General features: G+C 39.7%; 1 protein-coding gene across 1 annotated transcript in view; it reads left to right on the forward strand.

Annotated features, from left to right (window-relative positions):
* Positions 1–317: 317 nt before the first annotated feature.
* Positions 318–21147, forward strand: part of LOC149289180 (E3 ubiquitin-protein ligase HERC2-like) — an 81530-nt gene continuing 60700 nt past the window's right edge. Inside the window, exons 1-4 of the mRNA XM_089490854.1 lie at positions 318–721; positions 8210–8303; positions 14742–14856; positions 15864–16001. Coding sequence (XP_089346980.1) covers positions 318–721; positions 8210–8303; positions 14742–14856; positions 15864–16001 — 751 coding nt within the window. The remainder of the gene's footprint in view (positions 722–8209; positions 8304–14741; positions 14857–15863; positions 16002–21147) is intronic.

The raw sequence follows: 21147 nt of genomic DNA on the forward strand, positions 1-21147 counted from the left end.
GGCCTACAATCTAGTTCTCATATGCGAAGGAGACGAATGGAAGCCAAATGGAAGCCGTTACGGACGCGTTGAGTACCTCTATGCAATGCCCCTGCTACGTTTCAATATTTTTTAAATTACGTTTTACGGGACTATCTCAATATCTTCCTGGTGATCTGGATGATATTCTCATATTCTGATCAACACTATCTGACCATCGTGATCAGGTCAGATTGGTCCTAGAACGCCTACGCACACACCACCTCTACGCTAAACTAGAGAAATGCTAATTTGAATCCTCTCGGGTGACGTTCATCATCACGCCTGGAAATTTACAAATGGACCTGAGGAAGGTGTCAGCAATACTGGAGTGGTCGGTACCCTCTGATAAAAAAGCGGTCCAGCGCTTTATCGGCCTCGCAAACTACTATCGCAAATTTATTCGGAACTTCTCTCACGTTATTGCACCCATCACAAGACTTACTCGTCAATTCTCTCGCTTCTCATGGACGCCTGAAGCCCAGAATGCCTTTGACACTCTGAAACAGCATTTTACTCATCCAACCCATCCTCATACAACCCAATGTAGCCAAACCTTTTCACATGAAGGTAGACGCTTCGGATTTAGCTGTAGGAGCAATCTTGTCCCAAAGACACGGGGAAAAACAGAGACTGCACCCAGCGACCACCAGAACCTCGAGTATCTTCGTTCTGCATGTCGATTGTGCCCTAGACAAGCGAGGTGGGCTCTCTTCTTTACGTGATTCAATCTATACATCACGTACCGTCCAGGATCCCGTAATACCAAAGCGGGTGCCTTGTCTTGGTTACCACCTGTATTGAATCGCCTGGAAACCCAGCCGGATACTATTCTTCCATCCAGCCTGTTTCTCACTCACCAGTCACCTCTTATGGACTACAACCACTCTTTATCCGTAGAGCTTCAGTCCCGAGAACAAATCCTCCCATCTGTCGTACCAGAAACTTTTTATACTATCGTAATATGATATTTGTACCACCCCCTGCTCGTATTACAAATTTGCCATGATTCCCTCCTTTCCGGACATGGAGGTGTTAAGAAGACCACAGACCTTGTCCGACGTCATTTTTGGTGGCCTTTACTGGATCAAGATGTGACTTCATTCGTCCGCTCATGTACCATCTGTGCCCGAACTAAAACCATACGCAGAAAAACTGTGGGTCTTCTCTGCCCGTTACCTACTCCTTCAGTTCCTTGGTCTAAAATCTCTATGGACTTTATTGTGGATCTACCACCCTCAGAAAAACAAGACACAATAATGGTGGTGGTAGACAGATTCACCAAAATGGCACATTTTATTCCCACCATCGGCATCCCCTCCACATCAACCACGGCCACCTTGTTCTTGAATACCGTGTTTCGGCTTCATGGATTAACGCAGACCATCACCTCGGACCGTGGAGTACAATTCACATCACGCTTCTGGAAGGTTTTCTGTCGCAATCTGCGCATTCGTCCCACACTGTTCACGGCTTTCCATCCGCAAACCAACGGTCAGACGGATCGTCTAAATCAAATACTAGAACAGTTCAAACATGTTTAATGTAATTTCTAGCAGTAAGCCACAGTATGAATGTCACAACCACATTTGTCGAGCTTTGTAGGTGTAAATATGCCTGAAAAAGTTACCTCAGTGTTCCGAAATCTTATTAAGGGTATACACCATTTTTACACCACTTTTGTGATTCCTTTATGACAAGAGTACCTTGACACATGTGTACAATTTTACAGAAACCAGTTGTTAAAACTGTATTATGCAGCTGTATCCAATGTGCTGAACTTCATGACCTATCAGGGCCGTCATCAGAAGTTTTGGGGCCCCTTTCACAACAAATGGTCTGGCATCCCTCTCCCCAGATAAATTCGATCTGCACCACCAGGATTTTCTCTCCTAGTCATCTTTTTTGGTGGCAAAGACAAACCGTTTGGGGGTACTTACAAGCCATTTGTTGAGCTGGAAAGTCTCTCCTGAATGGCTGAGACCTACTTCACCTTAGTGAGGGCTCCTCCAGCCCACTCTAATTAGTGGTCCAGTGCAGAGGTTTTTTTAAGTTTTAAATGAAGGGAGACTGTCCCCCCTATGCAAGCCCCCTGATGGGAGCCCTGTGACCTAAAACAAAAGGCCATTACTCACTACTTATACTCTTGGACCTCTCATAAGTATGCAAGGTTGTAGGGGCAACAATACACAAGAATGGGCCGACTGGGCCATCGCATAAATCAATACTAGGGGGTGGTGGTATAAATACACAATGTGGGGCTGGTGGCATTAATACACAAGGGGACAGCTGCAGTCATCTCATAAATCAATACTGAATGGAGGAGCAGGCTGGGGGCGATACACAAGGGGGCAAAAACACAAAAAGGGGTGTGTGTGTTTGGGTGTCGGTGTGGCAGAGCATGTCTTAGTGTGTGTTTAGGTGTTGGAGTCTGTGTGGCAGAGCCTGTCCTGGTGTGTGTGTTTGGGTGTCGGTGTGGCAGAGCCTGTCCTGATGTGTGTTTGGTCATTGGTTTCACACTACTTAGGAATACTGTAGGAATAAATCAAGAGATAAAACACCCTCCTGAATTTATAGTCAATTCAGAGGACAACATTTTCTAGGCTCAGCGTACTGATGTACTCCCAATCCCATCACATATGATTCTATCCTATATTTTCTGCCTAGCACTGATGTCATCTTTATGCAGTACACATGGGTGTTGAGGAGTTAAGATTCTGTCTATTTTATTTATTTCCATAAAAAGGCCCACCAAAATCCTCAAGAGCAGACCCATGATGCTCTTAATCCGCCCATACCACTATCTGATAGTGTTTCTCAGGGCTCAGTTATTGGGACTCTACTCGTCTCCATCTATACCTTTTAACTTGGACAACTCATATCTTTCTTTGGTTTCAAATACCACCTATATGCAGATGACACCCTAACATACACTCACTGGCCACTTCAATAGGTACACCTTGCTAGTCCCTTGTTGGACCCCTGCCTTCATTCTTCGCTGCATACTTTCTACAAGGTGCTGGAAACATTCCTTGGAGATTTTGGTCCGTATGAACATGATGGCATCACGCTGTTGCTGCACTTTTTGTCAGCTGCACATCCATGATGCAAATCTCTCATTCCACCACATCCCAAAAGTGCTCTATTGGATTTAGATCTGGTGCCGTTGGAGTACAGTGATCTCATTGTCATGTTCAAGAATTCAGTTTGACATGATGTGAGCTTTGTGACATTGTGCATTATCCTGCTGGAAGTAGCCATGAGAAGATGAGTACACTGTGGTCATAAAGGGATGGACATGGTCAGCAACAATATTCAGGTAGGCTGTCCCCTACACCATTACACCACCAGCCTAAACCGTTGATACAAGGCAGGATGGCATCTGAATGTCGCAGCTCCCTCATGTGCAAATTAGGGCTGCAACTAACGATTATTTTCATAATCGATTAGTTGGCCGATTATTTTTTCGATTAATCGGATTAAAAAAGAAATGTAAATTTTTTATTTATTTAAGATAATTTAATAAATAAACCGCAGAATAAAAAAACTTGAGAAAAATGCATTTATTGTTTTTATTTCCCAGTTATGCACATTTGAGCCAGGCTTGCCACACTGCCTCCCAGAGATGCCACTCTGCCCTCCCCAGACATGCCACCTACACCATATATGCCACTCTGCCCTCCCCACATTTGCGGTATATACCCTATATGCCTTATACCCCCTGATATGCCACTGTTCCCCCTGATATGCCACTCCGTTCTCCCCAGATATGCCTTATATAACCTAATATGCCTTATACCCCCCATATGCCGTAGTGCCCTCTGATATGCCTTATACCTCAGATATGCCACTTGCCCCCCAAATATGCCTTATACCCCTCATATGCCACTGTGCCCCCGATATGCCGTATAACCCCCTATATGCCACTCTGCCCCCAGATAGGCCTTATACCCCAGATATGCCCCCTGATCTGCCACTCTGCTCCCAAATATGCCTTATACCCCCTATATACCACTGTGCCCTTGATACCCCCCCCCCCCAGACTCCTTGGTGTCAAAGTAAGGGCAGCCGGTGAGCATCTGCGCGATGCACGTAGACAACCTCTGCTTCTGGCCGGTACATTCGCTGGTGCTTCTATGACTGAGCACTGGAAGGTCATGTGACACCGGTGCTCCATCATAGAAGCCCCAGTGGAAGTGCCGGTAGTAGCAGAGTATGTCTGTGCGCATCGCACAGAAAACCACTGGCTGCCAGAGAGAATGACCCAAGTCCCCTGCAGCGGATCCTCCTCCGGCGGCCGCCGAACGTTACGGAATGCGCGCATAACACCTCGGGTATCCTGGCCGATACTTCCGCCGGGGCTTCTATGGTGGAGCACCGGAAAGGTCACGCTAGTGCTCCATCATAGAACCCCCGTGCAGAAGTGGAGAACAGTAGCGAAGAATGTCTGTGCGCATCGCACAGACACTGGCTGTCAGAGATAAGGATCCGGGTCCCTTGGAGCGCTGCGTGGGATCCGGATCGTAGTGTTAGTATACGACCTCTGTTTGAGGTTGGATTATGAAACGAGGGGTATTTTTCAGAGCATTTGCTCTAAAAAACACTCATCTTATAATTGATCAAATCGATTCAACTAATCGATAATGAAACTCGTTGGCAACGATTTTCATTATCGATTATTATTGATTTTATCGATTAGTTGCAGCCCTAGTGCAAATTTAAAAAGCTACCTGAAAACCCATCTATTTCGTGACACATACAAACTGTCCTCATAACACTCAGCCAGCATCCTGTTTCAAGCCATCTGAACAACAAAAACAGCTCATCCAGACTCAACCAACTGACTAGATTGCAAGCTCCCATGAGCAGGGCCCTTTTGTTTGTTATTGTTTGCGACTTTAAATGTATGCTACTGTCTCTGATTGTAAAGCTCTACGTAATGTGCAAGACAAAGGGCCTCGCCATGCTGGGGTCCTGACACCAACCACTATGTATGTTTATGATAAATCATATAGTGACAATATTTATCACAGATGCATACATTGCTGTTACTTTAAAGAGTTGCATTAGAATTAGTATTTCCGCCCTGGAAATTATTTTTATATTTTATAGAGCTTCTCCATCAATAGACTAAAGATTGTGCGGAATGAGCGACATTTAAAATAACGCATCTATTGCAGATACGATATAATCTATTTACCGCATGGACATGTACTATAACAACATAACAAACAGCACATTGAATCGAATGGAAGCGACACCCAGACCTCAGATCGGTACATAAGATCGGTCCCTGACACGTCACGTGATCCCCTCTGATATGACATAACCCCCTCCCCTTCTCCCGTTCCTTTGCATCCTAGCAAAACGAAAAGGATGTCCCGCCCCCTGGTTCGCTGGGATTTGCCGAGGTCAACGAAAGCTGCAAGCTGATTGGACACACAGCTAAAGGCTACATTTTGTGCTTCCTGTGTTGCCCGCAGCGGGCGTTTGATCCTGACGGGTGTACTGGGTACCTGCAGTGCCCGGGTTTGTGTGTGACCCGCAGGGGGTGGGCGCCTGCACGGTCGTAGCAGGTGAGAGGTGGTGTTATTACTACATAAATGGGAGGGAGAGGCGCTCTGTTATTTTTGTGTGTGTTCGTTATGTGTACGAAAACACACACATTGACAACCAACCGGGGTATGTGTAAATATATGCGCACGGGTCTGTTATTAATTGTATTTGCCAAATATACCTACACATAACGGGCCCAGGAAGACGGCTTAATACATACACTTGATTATTAGACGCGGATATGCGTTTATGTGTTTAGCCAATAATAATAATTGATAGAATGTTGATTTGGGTGTTACTAGAACTCGGTTTCTGTTCTGATCTACATGCTTTCCTTCCTATATCTAGTGTGCTGTAAAATGTAAGGATATGGAAGCAGTAGTAATGAGTATGATTATGTATGCTATCCTGTGTATGCGTGAGTGCATGCTTATGTATGTATACGGTGCTTTAGCCATGCAAATTGTATACAATAGGGACGGTTGGGAGATCCTTTTGTATGTAAAATATAGACATGATTTTTTAATACCTTGATTTATGGTCTGGCTGCTTTGTATTAGATTTATTTTTTTAAGTGGATTTAGTGTTAAAAGGATATAACACACTATCTATATTTTATCTGTCTTTTGTATAACCTTACAAGTAAAGACATATAAATGTGTATTTTTCTATATGTCTATATCAATTAGTGTGCCATAAATAAACCGTACAGCTTTATATTGTGTCTGCTTATACAGGTCCTGCAGTTATTGGCTAGTTAATAGTTTTTGTGTCCCTTTTCTGGAATTAATCAAGTCCATAGATTTTGTTTTTTCAGTTTATAACGTAAAAGTAACAAGTTTGTTTTGCCAAGGAAATCATTGTCGGGACCCTGTATTATTATTATTATTATTATTATTATTATTATTATTATTATTTGTTTATTTAGCACCATTATATTCCATAGGGCTGACATGGAATTGCTTTCTAAATGTGTGTGCAACTATTGTTGCTTTGAATAAGTATTAATTTACGGATTTATTTGCTTTATCTGTAGTTTGTTTTTGCATTGTTTACTTCTTTGTTGCATCCTAGTGTGTTTGATTGTATACTGTACAATTATGATAGTCCTATTGTATGTGTCCAAGCTATACATTACAAGAGGCATCTCTGGCTCTCTCCTAGACAACATTGATGTGCCCTTTCGTGATAATGAATAGAATGAGTTGAAATTATATATTGCACTACATCACATTGTTTTAGTAATACAGGGTTAGCACTTTGTTTTATAACTAACTTTGTTACATAGTTTTGCTGTTTCGGTGGTCCCTGCACAGTTTCTGTAATGTTCTATACTAACGGTGAAGGTGAAATAGTTTCAGTAAGTTGCACTACTACTACTACTACTACTACTACTACTACTACTACTACATTATGGAAATATGTGCAATTTATTTAATTAAATAAGATATGTTGGCTAGTATTTCACATCAAATCAGAGTAAAGCATTAGTAAAAATTATGTCCGTGCAAATGTAGGTATGCTGGAGCATACCAAAAATATTAATTGTGTCGAATACCCAAAATGCTAACCTAATTTCTTTTAGTTCCCCTATGGGAAAAAAAAATATTTATGCAAGTTTAGCATCCGCAAAAAAAGTTATGTAGCTGCGAGGAGAACGGTGTGTGTGCCTGTGTGTTGGTGAGAATAACCCGTCGATAAGAGCATTTGGAGGAGAGAAGGGAGGAAACAAAATGTTGGCTCTGCTCTAAGTATATAATCTTGCATCATTAAAAAATTGTTTAATTAAAAAAATATATATTTGCATTTACTGAAAGCATAACTGTATGTGTAGGCCCTGGAGGCTTCTTACTTGAGAATGTGTATTGTGACTTTTTCTGATCAGCACTGGGACCCCTCACTCAGCCTGATGTTTAATGAAAGAAATCTAGGGCAATCAGATTGTTGATGCTGTTGTGCTGATGTTAGAAATGCCTGTTGAGCAATTTACCATGGTTCTTTGCGTTTTTTAAATATACACAAACTGGTACAATGTTGCCATTATGTGCACAAACAAATCATTTGTTACAATTCAACTGTACCCATTGTGTCTAATCTCTGGGGTCTGAAACACACACGTTACATATAATTTAGTAAGATCTCATTTCAGGCTTTGCGCATCTGGCAAGTGTGACCTCTTTGTATCTTATTTGACTTTCTGGTAATTGTTCCTGTCCAGTCTCTTCTTCCCTAGTAATGGTACATGGGTTGGCTTGTGGGAGAGAAACAGATGCACATATTGCTCTTGCATAATTAAATAGTGCTTTAAAGTACTCCATTTGGTTTGCAGCGAGGAGGATAAAAAGCATCATTTAAAAAAAAATGACTTTGCCCCTTACTGAAAGATTTGTATGTTGCAAGTACTTATATTTTATTGTAAAATTATATTTACTGCAAATACCAGATTTATACAGATTTAACCTTATGGCCTTATACAGGCTGACTACCAAGAATTAACAAAATGAATACACACCTATGAAATCGGGGTATTGCTAACATGGAACATGTGTTTTTTCTTTAGGAAACCATAAAACACCTACTCTTTAAAAGTGTTGTTTAAATTGTCTTATCCAAATCTTTCTTTTCTTAATTCTAGGCTGGCAACATCAAACAAGATGTCGTCTTCTGATACGTTCAGCCTGGTTGCGCAATCAAGGTTTGATTCAAAATGGCTAAAGACAGACTTGCAGGTAAACATGAATTTCTTAGTCATTTTTACTTCACATGGCTGTCCCCTCATGAAAACATTTCATGTATATTTACAGAAGCTTCTGAAGTTGATGTAAACATCACTTGCCACTTGCACTGTTGACATTCCAATAGCATTGAACTAGTTTTATTGAAATATTAATATGATTTAGCAGAAATGTATAAGAATCTCTTCCTGTAGACTTGTTTCATTACATTACTTGACCTCTAAACGATAAATCTTAACCCCTTCGCGACCTTTGCCGGTTCAGGACCGTCATAACAAGAAGGTCACTAAATGACCTTTGACGGTCCTGAACCGTCAAAAAATTAAATAAGCTTAGAAAGTGATCAAGGATCACTTTCTTCGCTTAAACGGCCTTGCTGCAATGCCTCGATGTCGAGGCATTCAGCAAGGCCGAGATCGGCATCGGGGGCCATGTCTGGCCCCTCCCCGGGGCGTCAACAGCCGCCATACATTGTATGGCGGCGGACGCCCGTTTTAAAAGCGTTTAGGAGGCGATCAACGATCGCCTCCTAAACTTAAATGGTGTCGCTGGAATGCCTCGATCAGGAGGCATCCAGCGACACCAAACACTTACCTCTAGGTGGGCTGTGACCGCTCCGGAGAGCGGTCACAGCCGCCGCTGCCGGTGATCTTCGCCATCAAGCAAGATGGCGGCGGCCCGGGAAATAAAACAATAGAGACGAAAAAGTTCGCTAGAGGGTCTCCAGACCCTCTAGAGAACTGGCTCCACTTGCTGGTTGAATACAGGTACTGCATGCAACCATGCAAGTCAATGGAGCCCAGCTTTCTAATCACTATGTGATTAGTAAAATATTCAAAAAAAAAAAAAATATGGAAAAAAAAAATGTGCTAACATTTAAAAATAATTATGCAGTGATGTCACTAGATGAACCATCCAGTACCAGCAAAATGTGTAAAAAAAAAATATAAAAAAAGTATTAAAAAAATAAAATAAAATTAAAAAATAAAGTTTATTATTTTGAGCAAGTGCTAAAATTTCTCAAAAATCTCAACAAAGAGTTAAAATAAAAGCACTTCAAATACCCAAGGGGTGTCTAATATATAAAAAAATGGCTGATGGGGTAAATTGGAGTGGCCTAGCTCAAAGATAGGGCATAGGTACAGACTGACCAAAATGGAGAAAAAAAGCGCACTTCCCAAATGTGGCATTTTAAATCTGAAACAACCCGACAAACTCATGCATGTCGGGTATCACTGCACTCAGGAGATGTTCCTGAACACACATTGGGGGGGTGTTTGACAGTGGCATATACCAGAACCTGTATATCTATACCTAAAGTACAATTTGTGTGAAAAAAAAAATAAAAAAATTACTATTACAAAGTTTGACAAAGTGTAGTTCTATAATTGGTGCATGGAAAGGGTTAAAATAACAGCATTTGGAATACCCTGGGGTGTCTAGTTTTCAAAAATATATGGTTTGAATGGGTTAAATTGAGTTAACCGGCTTCAAAGATATTCCAAAGAGGAGAGGGAGGCACAATGACCAAATGACCACCTGAATTACGCATGCCCCAAAAGTAGCCTTTTACCAGCCAAACAATCTGACAAACCCATGCATGTGGGGTATCGCTGTACTCAGGAGATGTTCCTGAACACACATTGGGGTGTTGTTTGACAGTGACATATACCAGCACCTGTATATCTATAACTAAAGTACAATTTGTGTGGAAAAAAAAATAAAAAAATTTACTATTACAAAGTTTGACAAAGTGTAGTTGTATAATTGGTGCATGGAAAGGGTTAAAATAACAGCATTTGGAATACCCTGGGGTGTCTAGTTTTCAAAAATATATGGTTTGAGGGGGTTAAATTGAGTTAACCGGCTTCAAAGATGTTCCAAAGAGGAGATGGAGGCAGACTGAGCAGATTTGTTAAAAAAGATTTGGAAATCATAAAACGCTGCTTGTACTTATTGCCCTATAACTTACAAAAAACAGCAAAAAAACATAAAAACATTGGGTATTTCTAAACTCAGGACAAGTAGTAGAATCTATTTAGCTAGTTTTTTTACTTGCTTTTTTAGGTGAGTAAAAGATTTTTCAAATAAAAGTCATAAAATGTGTTTTTTTTCAATTTTTCACCATGTTTTTTTAATTTTTTTTATAGTAAATAAGATGATACGATCAAAATAATGGTATCTGAAGAAAGCCCATCTTGTCCTGAAAAAAACAATATATAACTTATGTGGGTACACTAAATGGGTGAGGAGAAAATTACAGCTGAACACAAGCACCACAAAAGTGTCAAAACAGCCTCGGTCCCACAGGGTACAAAACGAAAAATGAGCCCGGTCCTTAAGGGGTTAATAGCTTGTTACGTTTTCTGTGTTTTTCACTTGTGGAAGATGTTGTGGTTTATGGCCTCTGGTTATTTGTGAGTAGAAAATGACCTTAAATTAGCCAGATTATTTTATTGGACAAGTAAATGATCCTTCAATTTAATATTATAAATCTCTTGTTTAATGATATTAAGCAAATGTCTCTTGTCGTGATACTGGTGTACAATAGTAGTAAGTCAGTGGAGTAAGTTTTATGCTGGTTTAGTTTATCATTGGGTGCACGTTTGTGCTATTTATTGTTAGCATGAAAAAATATAAAAAAAAAACTATTATTCCTGTATTGGATTTGATATCAGTTTAGGTAAATGTTTGAAGATGTTGGTTATCTCTTGAGAAATCTTCATTACTCTATTTTTACAGGTTAGTCTTTATACAAAAATGTTATCCTTTCCGACCTATGAGGCTTTAGAATATGTAGTGTCCCAAGAAGGACATGAGATGCAAATCATTTTTACTATTGTGTAAACTAAGAGTAGACTGCATCCCAAAAAACAATTGTTGCTCAGTCAAGTTTTGCAAGGACTAAAATGATTTAATATTAAGTCCACATGACTTGACTTTATACTGGGCCATCTTCAAGCTCCAGACATACCAAGGAGGCCACATTCGCTAAAGTGGATAATGATCTGCTCCCTGCTAAATGATAGGTTCACAGCTCTCAACTTTATTACCTAGCATGTCTTGGCTGCTTACGGCACTGTGCAACATTGACTTCATTAAATTATATTCCCTCTGTTTCTGGCACACATGTCTGCCACGCCATGCTGCTGTTTTTCTTCTTCTAATGCTTACCTCTTTTATCCGGGCTGCTAGAAGACGTTTTCTTTCTGCATTCAGTAAGGGGAACAACTGTTGTCACAACTTTTAGAATAAGTAATTTTTAAAAATCTACTTATATTGGTGTTTTTTGTTTGTCAATGCAGTTATTTTCCAATATATCAATATAAAGGTTCATAATGGAAGCTGAGATAGGTAGCAGCCTGTGGTACAGCCAACATTTACTGTTTACTTTCCTGTTCTATAAGTGCCCTCTCACCTCCTTGCATCCACCCCTTAACAAAGGCTGCCTGGACCAATGGGCAATGCCAAGCTCCTAGGAAGGAATTTGTGGGAACCGATGTGAGGATACTATTCCCTGCAGTATACATACAAGGTGGATTTTTAATACATGTATATTGCTTATTTCAATCTCTATATTAAATGTTTTATTCAGTGTAGTGAACCATAAAATTATGCGTTTAGGGAGAACTCACAGATCTGCTTTAATTCTGGGGAAACAAGTTCCCTGTGTTACTTGTGGTCAATAACAGGGCTGAGCCTAGGGTCACTGATGCCTGGGTGCAAGCATTTTTTGGCACCACCCCTCTGTCGGTGTGGCAATATTCCTAACTCCTCACCTTAACAAACATAAACCCTCTAACCACATCCTTTTTCTACTCTACCACTTTGGGCCCCTGACTTCACCATGTAACATGTCACTCACTCCCCACAGCTTTGTCCCTAAACAGCTTGTCAGTGCCATTTTGGGCCCAAACAGGCCCCTACTATATGTATACAGAGGTAATTTTGAGGAAAGTAGATAAACAAATAACATGAAGTTCATGATATTAGCACTGCAGAGTAAAAAAAAAAAATATATAATAAATATTAAACAAACTTCCCCAAACCCAGTCATTTATTCACATTTTGACAGTGAGGGTGGTATAGCACAAATCCCATCAATGTACTGAGCCTGATATATATTATACTCTGAGCCTGATAGTGATATACCACAACAGTTTAATTCCTATCATTATCTTTAGTGATCCAGACACCCAGGGGTGTACATAAGTGTATCATCATTATAGCAAGATAGATGGTGGTACTGCATATCTCCCATCACTATATACTGAGCCAGACACGGACGGTGGTGCAGCATAACTCCCAATACCACATCAGTATATAAATATTTTTAATTTTATGTGCTGGGCTATTTGTTCAAGCTTTCCTAATTTTTACACCAGTAGCTGTATTGTGTCCAATAATGAAACATTATGAAGGGTCAGTTTAAGTATGTAAAAGAACCAGGTAGAGGAAACTATGAAAGGTTGGCCCATCAGAATGCAGAATTAAGGTTATGAACATTGATTCCTGGTATTAACAAAGAATAAAAAAAAAACTAACAGAAATCTACCTGAGTGCAATCAAGTGACAATGCGCATAATACCATGAGTACCATGGTTGCAAACCCAAGGCCAGCCGTAGCACCCATATTGCACTCACAGGACTTGCTCCAGCACCCAGATTGCACATATGCGAACTTCCACCTTTATTTCTCCTCCTCATTAAATCTCCCCTATATGTTTCTTTTTATTTCAATATTCTTATTACCTCCCTCCTCACTATCTACCCCCTCTCCTTGCTGAAAAAGTTAATGCTGATTCTGATAGAAAGGTGTCAGAACACGCAGTGCATTGGGGTTTGTTGTGTATGGGGCTGCGTCGCTTAAAGGATCTGCTACTAGTGTCTTGGTGTCGGATACCACAGCACACCTTCACAGGAATAGGAACCATAAGCATTGAGTCTGTGTCATCCGGTATTCTTTTAAACTAAAAACTTGGAGTAGCAAAGCAATGAAAAGTTGAAATGAAATGTTTGATTATGGCTTAGTTACCCCCTTTGTCTGTTTATGGACTAAAAAAGGGTGTGTAAATGTCTGAACGTACTTTTTTATGGTGCTAGTAAAGCACAAACATGCCATTGATCTGCATGGTAACTATACCGTGTTTATCATTTTGCACAAGGATTTCTATGTAATCACAGTTGGTCTGTAAGACTATCTAGCTTTGCTTAGCTTATAAAGATATCTAATGCTTATAGTGACCAGCGATATTGGTATCAGTTTTCTAAAACATACTACAAATAAAATTGTTTGGAAACCTAATATGCAGTGTTCCTTAAGTTTGTTTTGCTTCAGCTCAGCTAAGGAGTTTGTAAACAGCATTTTTAGTTACTTCCTTTTTACTTTCTTAGTTTTTTGCCAAGGGACCTTTGTTACAGGGGGTTGAAAGCACTCTGATATTCAGTCGCAAGGCAATACCCTACCAGATGATTTTTTTTTTTTTTTTTTTACTTTACATAGATCTATAGTTCAGTTTGCTTTTGTATCCGCCTATTCATCTTGTCTGTTCTCATATAAAGCAAAAACAGGTTTGCTATAAGTTGTGTTTGTATTGTTGGTAAAAAAACAAAACAAACATGTCTTGTTAGTGCAGACATCACAAGCTCCTAAGTGAATCTGTTTGTTGTGAATGCAGTTGAAAGTATACATTAACGTTATCTTGTATTGAGGACCAATAGTTATACTATTTGCCGTGGAGTTGAAGAAATTAGTTACATGATGCTTCTAAAGTACCGGCAGTGGCTTCATATTGAGAATGGACATGTGCAGCAGCTATAGCGGAACACTTTCTGATCTGTTATTCCTTCTTGGCAGAGAGATCAGTCGAAAAGTATTGATGTTTAAAAATGCTCTAGCTTTATACTAAGGAGTTCCTGTTTTAAGGCCCACTGACACTTGATTCTTCACACTTATCCTGTCAATTCCAAGTTTGGAAAATGTCCCTTTGTTGGAACGTTACGTTAAGCAGAGTTCTTTTCTCTACGAGAGAAAGCTGAATGGAAACTAATACTATATGTGATCTTAGTCTTTTAACTATTTTAGCTAGGTATCTTGGTTTCATAATATGTTGGTTGGCGGTGGTTTCTCTTTATAAAACACATAGGAACTTCTAGTTTTCTTCTTGGTGAACCTAGTTGCTAACGTACAATATAAATAAATCTACAAAATAATGGGTCCCTCTCAGTTTTCAAAGAAGCTTTTACTTAGGAAGTTGGCAATTGTGTATATTTGGTGATTTTACTAATATTTAATAAAACTATGTTTTGCTTATAATGCATACGTATAATATGTAAGGCTTATCAAGGACTATAAAAAGGCACATATTTTTCCAGGAAAAATGTACTTAATGCCATGCTTTTCATAGTTCACTTGGATTTTGTTTTCCACAGCTTGCATTTACACGAGATGGGTTTTGCAGCCTATGGAACGAAATGGTGAAAGATGGTGAGATTGTTTATTCTGGGAACGACTTGTCACAAAGTGTAGAACCTGCTTCAAGGAAAGGTAAAGGCAGGCCTTCTTATTTGCTTTTTCTCCTATTTCTTAGAATTGTCCTCTTTATTTCTGAAACAGGATGTATTTGCTCATAACCCTTGATCCTTTTTTCACTTTGCAATCATGAAAGTTCCAGGCTTAGAAAAACAAAGCACAAACTTTTTATTCCTGTTTGTAAAAATTTGCTGTAGTGCTGGTCTCATACATAATGGAACTGGTATCACAGTTGTGAAAATCTCACAATCAATTTTCTCACAGGAAAAATAACTAAAATTGAACGGTTTACTGCCATAAGCGCTCCTATCAACACACAGAAGGCAAACCTTTAGCAGGGTGATATGGTCCCATGCTACTAGCGTAACAGTAACAGGAAAAGACACTTAGAATATCGCATTCAGATCCAGGTGTGCTGATAAAGGCCATTTAATGGAGCAAAATGAACCAAAACCAAGTTAATCTAAATTAATGTATGTTCTGCTTCTTCTATGGGATTTCACTTTTAATGCATGAGCCTGTGTTTCGTACTGTCTCACATGTATGTGTTTCAACTTTTGCTTAGCCTAGAGTGCTATTTGGTTGAAAGTGATATGTGAGTGTCCATATTATCCACTTTTCTTAAGCTTGGTTGTTTTTGAGATTGTTTCAGTTTGACTGAAAGTGATCAGTGTGTCAGCTTATTTTCTGTCCTGGCATCATTACATGTGCTGTTCCTCTTTGGGTGTTTGCTAATACACATACTGGTTTTAGCATCTATATATATATCAAACAACTTGCTTTCATCTATATACTACACTCTTGTTAAGTGGATAAACAGCTGTTATCTCTTCTTACATGGAACAATATTTTTGCTTTTATACCTTTTTTGTCTTCGTTTTCCTTTTATGTCCCTTTGAGGAACTGTCTGGCTATGGAGCCTTAATTTTTTTTGTTAACATATGGACAGTGGTGTGTATCTTACTCTGTTGTTGGTAAATATGTAATCATCTTCATCGTGTATGTATGTATATGTTTTGTAGACGACATTAATGATCCTCAAAGCAGCACAAAAAAGGAAGATCAGAATGACAAAGAGAAAAAAGAGGAAGATGATGTACCAGCACCAAACTATAAGGCCAAAACTATTATGGACAGCTGGGTGTGGGGCAGACAACCAGGTAATCCACATGTTCTTTTTTGGAAAAGCACTTCAAACCTTGTATATCAGTGGAGACATGCTGCCCTACACATATTCTGTAATAAAATAATAAACTTATACTGCTGAATTGCTCTGTTAATCCTTTTAAATTGAATCTGTAAATTTTCCAAAATCCTACACTTTACAACTCATTATAGAATGGCCACTTTAATACGCTTCTCATTGGAGCAACCATATATACTCCGGTTCTATGTGGTTATTCCTTGTCTTTAGGTTGCCTCTCCCCTATTGATAAGTAGCTAATTGTTGATATATAGGTTTTGGGTTGTGCTTGCCGATGAAGGGAAGAAGTGAGGATTCAAAAAAAACAAAAAGCAGCATTGCTGTTTTTTGCATTCGCTGTCACAGTACCATACTCACTTATAGGATTAAGCAGGCCATAAACACAGATCTGTTGCCAAACAGGCACAGGATATCCCTTTCATGTGGCACTTGAAATTATACCTAGGCAGATGCTTGCTCAGCTGAAGAGAATCTTCACACTTTCTTCAATTTGGAGAGTTATCAGACAGTTTCTGTGCAAAGTATCGAGCACACCCGGTGCAGTTGGCCTGTTATCAGTCTCCCAATATCAGTTATCATTGTTACTATAATATTGAATGATGAGTTAATTTGTATTAAATTGTATACTGTATAAGATGTAAGAGAAATGCTATGTGTGCTATGATATTTAGGCCAACTCTTAATGGAAATTTTAATAATAGCTATCCGTGCGTCATATGTGCTCAAATACAGGGTAATTATCAATAAAGGCAAAATACCATACTTGCATGTAGGTTTATGAGAAATTGTATAGACTGAAGATGAAGAAGGAAAAGCCAACATGTTTTACACCAGAGCAATTACGTTCCATTTTATTTATAGAGCACCTAGGGATTTCCGTAGTGAAAAATCACTATAACATGACAGATGGCAGACTAGATGGGCCAAAATGTTCTTATCTGCCATCAAATCCTATGTTTCTATAAGGTTAGGTTTGCTGGTGCAAAAGAAGAGGCCTAAGATCTTGCACACTTACAAGGTTAACGCTGGTGTAAGAAGGAGGGCTTTGGGTTTTTAGAGCACTGGGCTGATTTTGCTTTGGGGTATGATATCTATAGTCATGATGACTTGCACCTGAATACAAGAGGGTCAGCTTTGCCAGATGGTTGGAGGAGATTTTAAACTAGGACTGGGGGGGGGGGAGATAAATACTGGGCTAGACAGTATAGAAGGGGAAGGGAAGGTGCCTTAGTAACCAGGTGGGTGGATCTGGGGGCTTGGTCTGTACAGATATTAGAAGTTTTGGCCCCCAAAACAAGGACAGAAAGCACTTGCAGCATGTGTGTTAAATGACAAGCTAAAGGTTATGTCTACAAATGCTTGCAGTTTAGGGAATAAGATCCATGAACTTGTAACAGTAGTGGCAACTGAGAATGTTGATATAGTGGCTGTTACTGAGACATGGTTTACTGAGAAAAATGATTGGGACATAGCATTACCGGGGTACTCTTTATATAGAAAGGGCAAGGAAGGGGGGGTGAAAAATAACACAAAATCTAACCTAATGCAAGTTGGTGAGGAGAACATAGTCAGTTTGGGTTACATTATAATTTGGTAAAAGTACAGTGATTTATAGACCCCAAGGACAAGTAGAAGGGGTAGATAATCTACCAATTGAGGGAATAGCTAAAATGACTGTGAAAAGGGAAGTTATAGTTATGGGTGACTTTAATCTTCCTGATGTAAACTGGAAAACTAAAATAGCTGGTTGTGCCCGGAGAGTAGATCTTCTAAACTCCCTGCTGGGATTATTTTTAAAACTAGTAGTTGTAGAACCAACTTGTAAGGAGGCCATATTGGATTTAGTGTTAACTGATATTTCTGTAGGTGAAAGTTTGGTATCTAGTGATCATCAGTCTGTGTGTTTAAATATACAAACAGTGACTGAGTTGTACCACACAAACATAAGTTTAAGATTTTAGAAAAGCTGACTTTTCTAAAATGAGAATGTGTAGAGGAGTCGGTATCAGACTGGGGCAATTTCCCAGAGAAATGAAATATTTAAAAGTTGAGTTATTGAAGATAACAGAAAATTGTATTGGGCTGCTCAGTCAGAGTAAAAAATTAACCCCTTCGCGAACTTTGCCGGTTCAGGACCGTCATGCAAAAACGGTCACGTAACGACCTTTGACGGTCCTGAACCATCACTAACTTAAATAAGCTTGGAAAGTGATCAACGATCACTTTCCTCGCTTAAACGGCGTTGCTGTAATGCCTCGATGTCGAGGCATTCAGTAACGCCGAGATCGGCATCGGGGGCCATGTCTGGCCCCTCCCCGGGGCGTCAACATCCGCCATACATTGTATGGCGGCGGACGCCCGGTTTAAAAGAGTTTAGGAGGCAATCAACGATCACCTCCTAAACTTAAATGGTTTCCTCGATGAGGAGGCATTCAGCGACACCAAATACTTACCCCAGGATGGGCGGTGACCGCTCCGGAGAGCGGTCGCAGCCGCCACTGCCAATGATCTTTGCCATCCGCAAGATGGTGGCCGCCCTGTAAGAAAAACAATAAAGTTGAAAAAGTTCGCTAGACGGTCACCAGACCCTCTAGAGAACTCTGGCTCCACTTGCAGGTTGAATACAGGTAATGCATTCAACCATGCAAGTCAATGGAGCCCAGCTTTCTAATCACAATGTGATTAGTAAAATATTCAATGTCACGGATCTGGCTAGTCCGACCGACTACCTCCGCTGTCTTGTGCTCCCTTAGCCTGGGACAACACACTTTCTTCGGTTCCCCAGTCACTAGCCGAGACTCAGTGTAGGGTAAAACCAAACGAAGACTGATTTATTTTAGACACACAGAGCTGGATATATCCAGCAAAACACACATTAATATAAAACAAGATATTGGGACACAAACCGCCCCCTTAATCTGCCTCTCAGAGACAACAGGGGCAGTAATGGGATTAACAATACAATAGGGGGGAGACTGATTTATACAACATTAAACATCAAAGAATGGTGGTCACTCCCTGGTGGCAGATCCTGGCTGTCTGCTGGAGATAATCCCCTCAGCCAGTGATACTGCTGGGGGTAGCCACAGAAGTCTTTACAAACCCAGGGCCCATAGTCAATAGGGAGGAGGCTGGCAGTCCGGCTTCTCCAGTGGCCCCAGTGATGGAGGCTTCCGTCACATTCAAAAATAAAAATGGGGAAAAAAAATAAAAATGTGCTTACATTTAAAAATAATTATGCAGTGATGTCACCAGAGGAACCATCCAGTACCAGTAAAATATGTAAAAATATATAAACATAGAAACAATTAAAATAAAAGCACTTCAAGTACCCAAGGGGTGTCTAATTTAAAAAAAAAAAAAAGGCTTTATGGGGTAAATTGGAGTTGCGGGGCTCAAAGATAGGGCATAGGTACAGACTGACCAAAATGGAGAAAAAAAACGCACTTCCCAAATGTGGCATTTTAAATCTCAAACATGACAAACCAATGCATGTGGGGTATCACTGCACTCGGGAGATGTTGCTGAACACACATTGGGGTGTTGTTTGATAGTGACGCATACCAGGAGCTATGAATTCCCGTAATACAATTTGTGTGGGGAAAAAAAATACAAAATTTAATTTTGGCAAAGGCAGGTGGTAGAATCTCATGCATAAAGGGTTAAAATACCAGCATTTGAAATACCTTGGGGTGTCTAGTTTTCAAAAATATATGGTTTGATGGGGTAAATTAAAGTAGCCGGCTTTAAAGATGTTCCAAAGAGGAGATAGAGGCAGAATGACCAAATGACCACCCGAATTACGCATGTCCCAAAAGTAGCCTTTTACCAGCCAAACAATCTGACAAACCTATGCATGTGGGGTATCACCATACACAGGAGATGTTGCTGAACACATATTGGGGTGTTGTGTGACAGTAACATGTACCAGGACCTTTATATTTATAACTAAATTACAATTCGTGTGAAAAAAAAATAAAAAAAAATGACTATTTCACAGTTTGACAAAGTGTGGTTGTATAATTAGTGCATGGAAAGGGTTAAAATACCAGCATTTGAAATACCCTGGGGTGTCAAAAATATACGGTTTGGTGGGGATTAATTGAGTTAACCGGCTTCAAAGATGTTCCAAAGAGGAGATGGAGGCAGAATGACCAGATTTGGAAAAACAGGTTTGGAAATCATAAAACGCTACTTGTACTTATTGCCCAATAACTTCCAAAAAACAGCAAAAAAAAACATAAAAACATTGGGTATTTCTAAACTCAGGACAAATAGTAGAATCTATTTAGCTAGTTTTTTTTACTTCTTTTTGTAGGTGAGTAAAAGATTTTTCAAAGAAAATTCATAAAAGGTGTTGTTTTTTTTCTTCAAATTTTCACCATGTTTTATTATTTATTTTTTTTTTATAGTAAATAAGATATGATCAAAACATATGCTATCTGAAGAAAGCCCATCTTGTCCTGAAAAAAACAATATATAACGTGTGGGGTACACTAAATAGGTGAGGAGAAAATTACAGCTGAACACAAGCACTGTAAAAGTGTTAAAACAGACTTGGTCCCACAGGGTACAAAAAGAAAAAATGAGCCTGGTCCTTAAGGGGTTAAGGAAACCACTGTGGTACTCTGCAGAAGTGACCAAAATCGTAAAGAAACAAGAAGTTAACCTTTAGTAAATACAAAAAACCCAAAGTGAGGAAGACAGACAGATCTATAAGATTAGGCAGAAAGAAGCAAAGCAAGTTATAGAATAGAGAGAATTGCCCGGTCAGTAAAAAAAAAAAAAAAGGGGAGATAAAACATTTTTTAGATATATAAATGAGAAAAGGAAAATAAAACAAGGATTAGTTAAATTAAAAACAAAGGTAGGAATGTATGTAGAAGAGGACAAAGGTCAGGCTGACTGCCTCAATGAATATTTCTGTTCGGTTTTTACAGATGAATATGAGGGAAAGGGACCTCAGTTAGGAAAAAAGACTGACTCATTTGGTAAATGTGAGTTTATCGAGGGGGAGGTTCTACTTCAGTTGTCCAAGGAAAAGACAAATAAGTCGATGGGGCCTGATGGGATACACCCTAAGTTATTAAAAAAGCTTGGTG

The sequence above is a fragment of the Sceloporus occidentalis genome, unplaced genomic scaffold, assembly GCF_023333645.1.
Source record: "Sceloporus occidentalis isolate IW3139 unplaced genomic scaffold, rSceOcc1.0.p SCAF_47, whole genome shotgun sequence".
Classification (NCBI taxonomy): domain Eukaryota; kingdom Metazoa; phylum Chordata; class Lepidosauria; order Squamata; family Phrynosomatidae; genus Sceloporus; species Sceloporus occidentalis.